This window comes from Theobroma cacao, chromosome 5, assembly GCF_000208745.1.
Source record: "Theobroma cacao cultivar B97-61/B2 chromosome 5, Criollo_cocoa_genome_V2, whole genome shotgun sequence".
Lineage (NCBI taxonomy): Eukaryota > Viridiplantae > Streptophyta > Magnoliopsida > Malvales > Malvaceae > Theobroma > Theobroma cacao.
In genome coordinates, this window is record NC_030854.1 from 24678752 (window position 1) to 24691132 (window position 12381).

General features: G+C 33.7%; 1 protein-coding gene across 1 annotated transcript; it reads right to left on the reverse strand.

The window, feature by feature from the left end:
* On the reverse strand, nt 1130-9537 carry LOC18598815 (probable methyltransferase PMT7). Its single transcript, XM_018121984.1, has 7 exons — nt 9104-9537; nt 7552-7966; nt 5773-6062; nt 4323-4706; nt 2689-2935; nt 2422-2560; nt 1130-1467 (listed from the first exon to the last, which is right to left on the reverse strand). Exons 1-7 carry the CDS (start codon nt 9279-9281, stop codon nt 1294-1296), a joined length of 1827 nt encoding a protein of 608 aa, XP_017977473.1. The 5' UTR covers nt 9282-9537; the 3' UTR covers nt 1130-1293.

Sequence of the window (12381 nt, forward strand, 5' to 3'; positions counted from 1 at the left end):
AAAATGTAAAAATGCATTTGCATATCTAGAAATCATAATCTTTTTTTTTTTAAGAATAAAAATATTTATAAAGTATTTCTCTGTGAGAATAAAGTGTATAACTCTACTTTATTTTGAACAATTATAATAGAAATATTACATTTTTAGCATTTCCTAGTTTTTATTCAATTACTAATTTTTTGGGCACATGCAATGCACATGATTTATAATATTTTTATAAAAGAGAAAAAGGTAACTTAAATAACAAATAAACACAAGACAATTATATTGATGAAAAAATTCACTTATTAATGATGTAGTTTGAAGGAGTAACAGATATCATTAATTTGTTTGGTCAAATATCCAGTTTTGCATACCATTCAAGACAACTATAAGAAAAAAATTCGTGTTGATTGAAAGCCAAAACAAAAGAAAATATTGTTGTAGTAGTCTTATGTATGTTATTTCATTAGTGGTTAGTAAAGTTTGTCTAATATTTATATTTAATCTTGAAAGTGATCCTAACTTTCATTGTGTAAATTGGAATGAGTTTCCATGTTAACTTCAGAATTTCTAGCACCCATTTGTAGAAGCCCAGTTGCGTTATAGACAAGTTTGGCCCATTTACTGTGGCTTTTATGTAACCATAGATTCTAAGTATTACTTGGTGAATCGACTAGGTTGGCAGTTGGCAAATTTGAGGCCTTAAGCATACAAGTTTTTAATGAAAATCATTGTGATCAAAATAGAGAAATTCTGCTTGTTAAGATAAACTGCAGTAGTCGCAGAGACATTATATAAGACTTAGTTTGACTTAGATTCCAAACTCAAGTTGGTCTGTATCATACCACCTTGAGTTTGAGATCTTTGAGTTTAAAGGGGGTTGAGATAAGCTACAGTGACAGAAAAAGTCCATACATGAATATCATGTTAAGAAGAGAAATCTTATATGATCTCATGTATTGACGTCTTCTGCCACTGCAACTTATCTTAACACTACTGAACTAGTTCATCACCTCGGGAAGGGGCATTTGTTAGAATTTTAATCATTTATTCATTAAATGTCAAAATAATTAGTGGGAAGAAAGGTGATTGATTTGTTAATACTATAAATGATTTTACCATTAAAAAAAACATAGTAATAACTAAATTTGCAGCATAAAAAAAATGAGCACTTTTTGTAACCACTAATAAGGTTAGCATTTACAAAGTACAGGGGTCAGAAGGAAAAGAACAAAAACTGGAGAACTCATGGTACAAGAGTCACGAGACCTTTGGAGGGGTTGGAAGTACACCTGCATTAATATAGTAATTTTATGCAGTAACTTCTTCAACAATAGCCCAGAATTTCTTTCTGCAGATTAGAACACTTTCTCTTTGCTTCTCCTTGTTTTCTAGAATGTGTGATTCAACCTCCCACAGAAATTTCGGAGCAAGATCTTGAATTCTTGATGCAATAGAATCCTCATCTCTAATTATAACAAATCCCTGAGAATAAAATATGTACAATGGAAGTTTAAATCATCAGCAACTTGGCTTATAAACCAAGTAACCAAGCAAGCAAAGATGACGGTAGATGTCAGTCTCCAGTCCAACTACACCACATACAATAGCTGGTATGTGTGACACCCAAATTGGAAAAAAGAAACAAAAAGGGAAAAAAACACACAAACATAAATCTTCACAGTTTAGGCCCCATTAAACATGACTACCTTGGATTTCTAGCTGAGGTAGAACAAGGTAAGGCAACAAGATAGAAATAGAGAATAGACAGAATATGAGAGAGAAAGAAAAGAAATAGAAGAAATAAGGTAAAGATGGAAGAGAGAACCAAGTGGTAAAGTAGCAGTACTTCAATATCAAATCCAAATTCATAATATCTCAATAATCTAAAGCTACTAGCATGCCAATACACTAATCCCTAACCAATAAATAAAAAATAATGAAAACTAATTTAAATAGCCTAAAAACTCTAAAAAAAGTTTGTTACAAATAAGCACATAAAAGAAAATTTTACTGTAATAAGTCCCTCCATTATAGTTTGATTATTCCTAGTCCTGCATCGCAACATTCTCATTCAAAGTTTCTAAACTACCGTTCAGGGTTCTGCAATGAACATGGTAGCATCACTAGAAATAGATCAAAATTGCATGATGATTTCTATAATCTTCCCAAGAAACTTGGCAGTAATGTAGCAAAATGTATGAACAAGGTGTCAGAAAACATGTAATTAAGTATGATAATATTCCATGTGGGTTCCTAATAATGATACTTATGAAATAGTAAATGAAGGATTTAAATCATAATAGTCTGAAAAGGCCCGCCCAGCCATTGCTTCTCAGCCAACCGCAGAAGTTCTATGCCACCATCTCAAATAACCATGACATTCAAGTTCAATTTCAGCATGTACTAGCAAAAGAAAAACTTTATGGAAACAATCACCTGAGGTCTTAAAACGCGGTCCATCTCAAGCATGATATCCTCCAGCTGGCAACCTTCTCCACTATTTTTATAGTGAGAGAAGAGATGGTTGGCATGCAGCAAATCATATGTCCGTGGATACGTTGAAAATGGCTCACACCTGAACAATAATCATATATATTTAACAGTAGCTAATAAAGATATAAAACTGCCAACAAGAACTTTCATATCTCTGGTCCTATTGCCCATGAAAATTAGCAATATAGTGAAAAAGAGAAGATGTCTTACCAATCATGAAAAGCACCGATCAGACCCCTTTCAAAAATTGCAGATAAGGTATTATGCATGCTTGAAGGAACTATATTCATTACCCAAACGGGAAATTCATTCAAAGCTACAGCAAATCCACCGCAAAAAGCATTCATGTCCATGACATTCCGTAATTCCATCTTGCTAATATTCATCAGCTTCCAGTAATTACGAACCTGATCTTGCCAAAAGTTGGTATCAATCGTAAATTCTTCTTTACTGATTCCTGTTGTCAATGTGCAAAGCAATTATCATGTTGACTCAAATTATATCTCAAGGGTCTTAAATGGTATTACTCATATGCCCCAAATAAGGTAAAATACCTTGTGATGTAACCTAGTGCAAGTTTTCCAAGTCAAACAGCACATAAACTACTAAAATGACACATAAGCAGCTGGCAAGACATAGATGATCCAGGATTTAGATGCACAAGCAACAAGAAAAATGAAATTTAGAATAACAAATCTCAACTCCCCAAATTCTTCTTGTTCACTAATCCTTTATCAGAAATTTACATTTTCTGCTCTTTGACAGTTCATAATAATTAAATCGTCTTTAAAACTGATTAATGTGTTATTCACTCGACCTTCATATTAATATCCATGCAACATAGCACTAAAGGTATCTTCAAAACAAACTGTCTTTGATTCAGGAAAGAAACTTGAAAAAGTCATATTCAGTTGAGGATGACAATTATCTGATCAAAAAAATATGAGCAGAAGAAGCTTAACTGTATTCATTCCATTCAGCATAATGGTAATAAGATTAGCACAAGCCCAAAATTATTGCCATCAATAGGAAGAATTCTATATATATTCAAGGCATATATACTTTCAAATATATATATATATATAAATTCAAGGCTTACATTATCAGATGGTGTCTCTTCTACATGAACAAGACAATAAACTCAGGATAAAAGAGTAGTGTCATTGTTGTAATGCTCAGAAGCAGAGCCCTAAGAATAAGATTAGCTGATAGGAAAGAGAACATTGCTGGGTGCCTGTTACACTGGTTCAAGACCATGAAAGAAGAAAGATGATATATCTAAAGACCTAATTGGTTATAAGTCCATGGCACATCAAGAGGTCGAAACATATTAACTAGAATGTTAAAGAAACCCATAATCCCATGTTTGATTAACTGCTAAAATTAACTAGCATAACTTTTTCTAACAGAAGATGTACTCCCAAACTTGAACTAGATGACTCATACTGTGGGTGCTGCAAAAGATATTATGCAAGCAAGTGCTTTCAGACGTAACATAATAATGAACTGGCAAGGAGCAATAAATTATGATAGCTTTAAACATATGACAAGGTGTACAAGTGTCAGATTCAAAAACCATTCAGTTCATAGATTCTGCTAATCAAATCATAAGGGAGAAGTTTCTTCTCTGTTAATATTGAAAATGTCAACTGATGTGATAGAAGGCTTTTCCACACATCCTATGTTTCCATTCAGTTCCAATTTTGTTAAAAATCATAAAAGGATTAGTATCATGATTATTTGGAAGATCGAGCATATAATTTGTGCGTGAACGAACTTTTATTTGGGTAAAATACCCAAGTGATCTCAAAACAAAAACTTAGACAAATGCAAGCTAAACTAACCGATTCTGCTGAGACTCTCCAAATACATGGACAGACGGTCTGGCCTAGGAGGGAGCTTCCTAGGATCTGTTTGTGCACTTCTTAGTTGTATACAATTCATTAAAGGCATCTTCCATGATGATTTAGTCTCGTCTACAGCATCACAAAAATCAATGAGCTTCAACTTTGCATTATGATGAAGGCATTGTGGATTTTCCTCCTTGATCCAGATGGCTGTCTGAACCTTTCGAGCAATAAGTTTCCAGCACATTGCAGTAGTCAGATCCACCAACTTATTCCAAATTACTGGATAATCTTTATCCTTCCTATAAGCAGGTGGAGCCGAATAGACAAAATATCCGTTAGGTCGCAACAGGCGATTCACTTCCTTGAGTAAAATACCACCTGAAGGAAACAATATGATAAGAATTGAAACTAGGAAACTCCAATCAGAGTACAAAAATGTACCAGAAAGCTAACAAGGCAACACTGAAATCTATTGGTGTCAAACAAGGCCTTCATGGAGTCAAGTATATATTCTTAACATCATATTATCATCTCAAACAGAAAAGCATGAGAAATAAACACTGAAGCAGGAAGAGGCTAGAGGGAGAGGAGGCTAGGGGATGGGAGAAGCCCCCTCCATCATAATTATCTTATAGCTCATGGATGCATTAACGTATTTAAGGACTGCAAGACAACAAAGTATTATAATTTGCAATTTAAGTGACATGAAAGTTTTTTTTCCCAACATGGCACTCTTACAGCAGCAGATGTTTGAGCCATTTCCAAGCTAATCAAACTAGTAATCTACCAAACCTAATACTGATGTGTGAAAACTACAATACCTGCAAATCACAAATTGCCTACAAGTTCTCAAAGTATAGGCAAGCCATGAATAAAAGTTTCCACAACATAAAAAATAAAATAAAAGTCACGCCACATCAGGTAGCACCCTCTTCTGACCACCATTTTTTAGTAGTGAAACTCAGTCGTGATGCAGTGAAGTACATAAGTCATGTTTAAACTAAAATTAGTTCTGGTAAGTATGTTCTTCATTCTTTGGTATATTCCTTCAATTTGGGGGAAGAAAAGGTCACAAATATCTTAAACAAAAGAGAGAAAACTACAGATATTAAGTGTTTTTGGAAATATTTGGATCCATAGGTAGAGATTTATGTGACAAACATGAGAATGAATTTGCTAAATGCACAATATATAACCTTTCTAAGCAATCTTATGAGGTAGCAGATGGTATTGATCCCAAAACATGAATCCTAGCTGCTGCATTATGAGTGGCAACCGATAAGGATACTAGTAACCTTATTTCTATATCATCATTGTTATCCACAATGAAATTTCAAACAGCAAGGTTTGTTCAAAAAGTTACATTAATCTAATATTTGCGAATTTTAGTCATGAACAGCAGCAAGAAGTTAATTTGAATATAGAGTTTACAGCAGAAAAGTACCGTTTTCATGCCAGTCAACACGACATCTAGAACAGTGAACCATTTCAAAAGAGCTACTGGGATATGGCAACTGTTTTGTGGCTATGGCAGAGATCATTGCACCAATTCCTCTCTCTAACGCAAACTGAATTTGATTTTCATGACCATCTTTAGGAGCAAAAGACATTGTTTGTATATTTAAAGGAAGAAGATAAGCTGAGAAGCTAGCCACTCCACATCCAACATCCAGAACTTGAGCTACCCCTGCTGAACGCAGGTCACCTGTTTCATCAGTAGCCATATTTCCTAGCCTGTATGTCCAAGAAAATGCAAGAATAAAATTAAAAAAAAATTATAATGCCACTAGAAATTAAATAAAAAAAAAGTTAAAGTACAAACATGTTATAAAAGAAAATGTTAAATTCTGTCCAATTCCTAAAGTACGGCCTATAGATATGGATAAACTCAATTATATAATTCCTAAATAAACCCCATTCATCAAAACCCTCATATTTCACCCAGGCCTAGGGGACAGTTTCAAATCCTTCAGGCCCAGTATAAAGATGATCATCTGGTGCCCAGACATAGCTAATACTATTCAAATCAACTATGTCTTAACCCCAATCTCGTTGGGCCTAGCTACAAAAATCCCTTTTCTCCAGACAGAACTAATGCTGTCAAAATATATAATCCGAAGTAACAAACAATTTGAAAAGTAGGTATCAGTAGTGACTAAATTTGAAAGGCAAGCACATTCATGCATATGTAAATCAGAAATAATTATCCTATAATTCTGACTGCGCACAAAGAGATGCAAGGAAGTCTGTCCTACAAGTAGACTAGCAATACCAGATATATGCCCTACCCAACTTTCCAACAGGGCTAGAAATCTTCTCCAGTTCCCAAGAGTGTTTTAAATCCAGAATATCCTTCTGATTTTTCTTGGTATGAACAGCAGAGTTGTCAGATAGCAAGGAGTCATTCATAGCCTTTTTGGCAGAGAAATCCAAAGGAAACAAGCAGGGAAAATAACCATAGTATTGAAGATTTCCTCCATATAGGGCACATTTAAAGTGTTCTGTGCTTTGACAAAGCTGCTGGACATCATATAGAAGAGATGTTTGATGGACATATAACCAAAGTATATATATGATTTTCTAATATAGCCAACAAAGAATAGGACAAACAACCAACGCTTGGCATAACGATAGTTACAAAGCAGAGATAACATCCAAGGTTCAAATTTCTGCTTCCCCCTTGGTCTCCTTCATACGTACCCAGAAAAAGAAAAACAAAGAATAGGACAAATACTAGTTACTATATCCCCAAACACTGAACATGTTACTATATCCCCAAACACTGAACATGTTACTATATCCCCAAACACTGAACATGAAGTGGCACAATATGAGAACTGGGAGGAACTATTCATCTAAAATTTCCTCGAATGTCACATCTATATCAGCTTCCCATTTCACTGGAACAATTTTTCGAATATGTTTTCTTAGGTGCTGCTATGGCTTCCCATTTTTGAAACAAGTATTTCTTTGGAGGCTCTTGCACTTTCAATTGACAAAACTGCTAAGATGGAAAGCCTGACCAAAATTGCCCCAAAGCTTAACACTCAACAGTTGCTACTCTATATTAAAGGTTAAAATAATTTTGACAATAGTTACACTAAATTTTGTAAAGATTAAACCTATTTCAGTACTTGGATGATGGAAGTATCATGCAATACTTATGCCATGGCAATTGCAAAAAATATGTAGAGCATTCATGAAATCATGTCAATGTATATACCTTTGAATGTACTCAGCTGCACCATGCTTGAAATGAGTACCTCCACCAGGAAACCACCACAGTTGATTTTTCTCATGCACCCAGTTTTGTCCTCCTTTGACTTCAGCAAGATGCGTATGATTCACATTGCTTCGCCAAACATAATCCCTGCTTATGGGCCACTTTATTGGAATTTTATAATCTTGTGGTGGTGGCACTAAACAAAATAAACGCTTTTCGAGTGGAGGGCAGTGTCTCTCTAGCTCTTCTCTCCTGGAAACATTCAAGCTTGGAAGCAATTGCTTCACATAAGAGATGTCATGACACGGGATATACTCATTGAACTTCAGCGGACATATATTAATCCCATTTGCTGGGATTACGAGTGGTGTTTCTCGATATGTAAGAGCAACTTTGTTAATAAATATAGATATAGCTGCAAGAGCAGGAAGACAAACCCATATCATTCCCAAGAAAACAGTTTTAAAATCTCAGTAACATAGCTAAAAGCTTTATAAGCTATTAACATATTCAGGGTAGGCCTTGCCCTAAGGCTAATAAGAGGTCAGTCATTGCTGCATTCATATATTTCCAAATAATACACAAACCTTTCATATGCTTCTATTTTAATGTAGGAGGCCTAGGATGGGGTGTCCATTGCATGCATTTAAGGTCTTACAGAAGTTTGAAGCCATTAAAAAATTGGATGTATCATATACTTGATACCAGAAATTACAGCAGCATCTCCATAAAGATGCTGAAATTCAAAAGTTCCTGTGCTGTCAAATCCTATATGATGTGAACCAAGCATAAAATTCCAATCCTCTACATCAAAGATATAGTAGACAGTTAATTTTGAGTTCCGTTTTTTTTTTCATTTTATTTTTAATTCTTCATTTTTCCTTTTAAAGGGGAAGAAGCTATTTTACATACTGCACTATATACCTCTAAGTTCCCAGTTGACACTTTTGCTAGACAACCTTGCTCATTACTGTACGCATCATTAATAACAGTTTGATATATACTACATGTAGGTTTTTAGAAAAAACACAGGGCTATAAGCAATCCGATAGTTTACTATATGTAGGTTTTTAGACAAACACAGGGCTATAAGCAATCCAATAGTTTTTAGTGACCAAAGGTCATCATCGTCTCATTATGCACAATGAAAGAATCAACAAGCAAAGCCAATGCAATGTGCGCAGGGTCGCAGAGCAGAACTGAGCGCTAGAAACTTCAATCTGGCTTAGGATTAAAGAACTGACTTCAAATTTAACAGTCCTTGCAAAGAAGTTATCATCTTCTATGACTTCACCCAACAAATTAGACCCCCTATAAATTAAAATATAGAAAAGTTGTGTCCTTGTCTATTAGCTTTTAAACTTTAGGGAAAATAGGCCACCCACAAGGCCCATATTTTCCTTTCAGTTTAAGCTAACACTGAAGAAAACACATCAAAGAGCTTAAAAGAAATAATAATAAAGGTAATTGCTTTGTATTAGGCATTGAATCCGAGGTGCGTATCAGCCACTTTCAAGTGAATGAGGAGCTAGTCGTAAAGATGGGAAGTTACCAGGGGAAGATGCAGATGAAGAAGAAGAAGAAGTGTCAGAGTCGTGAGAGATGTAAATGGGAGCATTGTTGCCAAAAAGGTTGCCAACGTAAAAAGAGCCAACCATCAAAAGCAATGCCACCATTATCATCTGCCCTGATTTTGAATCAAAAGCCAAACCCAGCGCGTAACCTCCCATTTCTCTTTCTTTAGCTTCTTTTTTTAACTCCTCTATCAATGTCTGGAAAATCAAAGGGATTTTCTGGGCATTGCTAAGATCTCTGCTCCTTGGGGTTTGAAAGACAAATCTTCTTTAACTAATCAAGCAAAGGAATAAGAACAAGAGTGTAGCATGAGCGATTCCCCTGGAGCACACATCTATTATCTTCGTTTTTCTTTTTTTTTTTTATTTCTCCAAACATCTAAGATCTTTGTTTGTCGCTTATTGCTACTGTCAATTTATTATTATCACCGACATTTTCTCATTTCCAGCGTCTCTAAACCTTACTTTACTTTGACCTGAAGATGCCCAAGGTTCCGGCTGTCCGTCAGAGCCGCAGATCGGCCCGATTTGGGGTGCGATTGGGCTTAGATTTCTGGGCTTGAGATCTAGCTCAGCCGACAACCAATATATTGTTTTTTACTTTATAAAAAATATTAAAAAAAATTTTTTCATATCTGAAAATTAAGTTTTCTGTTTTTTTTTACAACCTATATTTTTTTTGACGTTAAAAAATTTTTAAACATCAATATTATTACAAAAAAAAAAATTTCTTAATTTTCATCTTATTTAAAAGTAAACATTTAAGGTCACTACGTAAAATTGAACCAAAACAAAAGAAAATATTTTATGTTAAAAACAGTGACAAAAACATCTTATGCCACTTCAACTTAACTCAATTATTAGAGTCAAGATCGGATTTACGTTAGACTTGTCAATTGTGTGTGTAAATTATAAGATATTAGTAAAAGTTTGTATATTATGTGCAATTAGTGTATAAGATTTAGAATTACCATCTATGCCTATAATTAAAAAAAAAGCCCCAAGAAAGCTCCCAAGTTTGTCTGCATTTTCAACTTGTTTGGGTGGCACGTTTTCTTCTTCTTGGGTGACATGCGGACGGTAGGAAGACCCAAGGAACCTTTCAGGTTTATTTGTTTAGGGTTTAGGGTGTTCTTAAGGGCTGATTACATGTTAACTTTTTTATTCCTATGATTATAGTATTTAAGAAGTCTTGTCATTATATTCATGTACATTAAACCATCATAGGCATTGTTACACAAAATATGAATGCAAGATCCTAATGTCACTTAAGATCTATTATATGTTGTGTTCTATGTGCAGTGGATTGGATGTGATCCAATTGCTAGCAATTTTTCATGATTTTACTTGTTTTTTCCCTGCACACTTCTTTACTGTTTCATTCTCTTTCTTAAACTATTTTAGAGTATTTAGTTTAGAGGCTAATTGTATAAGCTTTTTAAGGTAGGTTATAACTCTACACTTATCACTCAAGACTTTATTGTAGAAACCTTCACTAAGTTAAACTTATGGTGACTGATCTTTTGTTTTTATCTGAATCAATGTAGACACATAATAACAATGAAAGATCATTTTTTAAGAGATTTATGCCCTTTTCAACAACCTAATTTAGTAAAAGTGAGAATAGTGCGTGTACGGGAATCAATTGACCCTTCTCACCCTGACACACTTCTCAGTCTTGATTTCTTGGCTATTGATGTTCAGGTACAAATTTATTATATGTTGTATAAAATCCTACAATTTACCAATGTACCAATAGCTTCCAATTTTTTTTTTTGTTACTTACAAATCCCACACAACAAAAGCATGCATAATAGTTTTTCTAGCTAACTTGCCTGTAGATTTTCAGTACCTAATTAATGTAAAATCTCATTGAAATAACATTGCACCAATAAATCTAGCCAATCTCGATACTACACTATTTTTTAATCTAGACTCAAATACCAAAACCTAACAAACTACCTCCAGGTTTGACATTGTGTTCTTGCATTTAACCAACGCTTGAACAAACCTCTCTAGATAATTTTTCGTGTATTTTTTGAATATATTTGTCCATACTGTTAGCCATATAAGCCTGTTCATTAAGCATGTAGAGTATGATTGACTATCTTCACTTTAAAATTATATGCATGAACATCGATATCTATGGATCCATAGTTAAACTCAAAATTTTTCATATTTTTCCTTTGTTTTTGTTAATTGTTTGCTTCAAAATTTTGTTGAAATAGTTGGCTGATCTAAGATGGTGCTCCCTTTGACTGATGTTAGTAGCTTTCCATTTTTCTGGTTTGAAAGGTCCTCTTTTCTTGTATAAATTTGTAATTTTAATTCATGAAAGACTCACAAGGATGATTTCTTATGATATTTTGAAGCGTATCTTCCCTTTCTGAGAAGTTGTTCAATCTCGATGGTTATCTGTAAACATTTTGTAAATACTGTCATATTTATAATATGATATAGAAGAAAATTTTTAATTTCATGAAATATCTATATGTTGAAAATAATATTTTCCCTTCTTAAAAGATTTAGTCCAAAGATGTTTCTAACACTTAATTTTACTGAATGGTATATAAGTAACTTATTTTTCAACTATATTAGTGCAGTTTCATGAACTAAATATCATATAGGCCTTAACTTTTATAGATGGTTGGTGTGCAGGAACATATGTTCTTAAAATTAATTGTTTCTTATGGATTCTTTGATGTGGGTTTTGTTTGATGACATTTGATCAAGATTTTGGTTATGATTGATGCTTACAACTTTGGGGTTTGAAATTGCATTGATTAAGGTGAAAAATTATTGATGCCAATGTTAATTGTAATGTCTTATGTTGAATTTGAACAAAATTTCAAGTTATTTGTTTTGATTTTTATTGATTCCATTAATGTTACATATACTATTATAACTTAAAATTTTTTCAGCCTTTGCACATTTATTCATCACTTTTTTAACCTTCTTTTTATTTAACAGAAAGATGCAATGCATTTTATGATCAGAAATTCATATGCATTGTAATTTGCATATTAACTCAAGGTTGCCTATATCGAATTAGAAAGTTTCAAATCAATAATAAAAAAACTTCTTTTGATCCCATTCCTTCACAGACCATGATAATGTTTATAAGGAACATTTAGATCGAAAAAATTCAGGAAGAGTTGACACCATACAGTGGATGGTACTTCACTTTTGCAACATTTGATCAATTGAACAATCGAGTTTCGCAAAAATGCTCAATTGATAGGTATAATAACCTGCT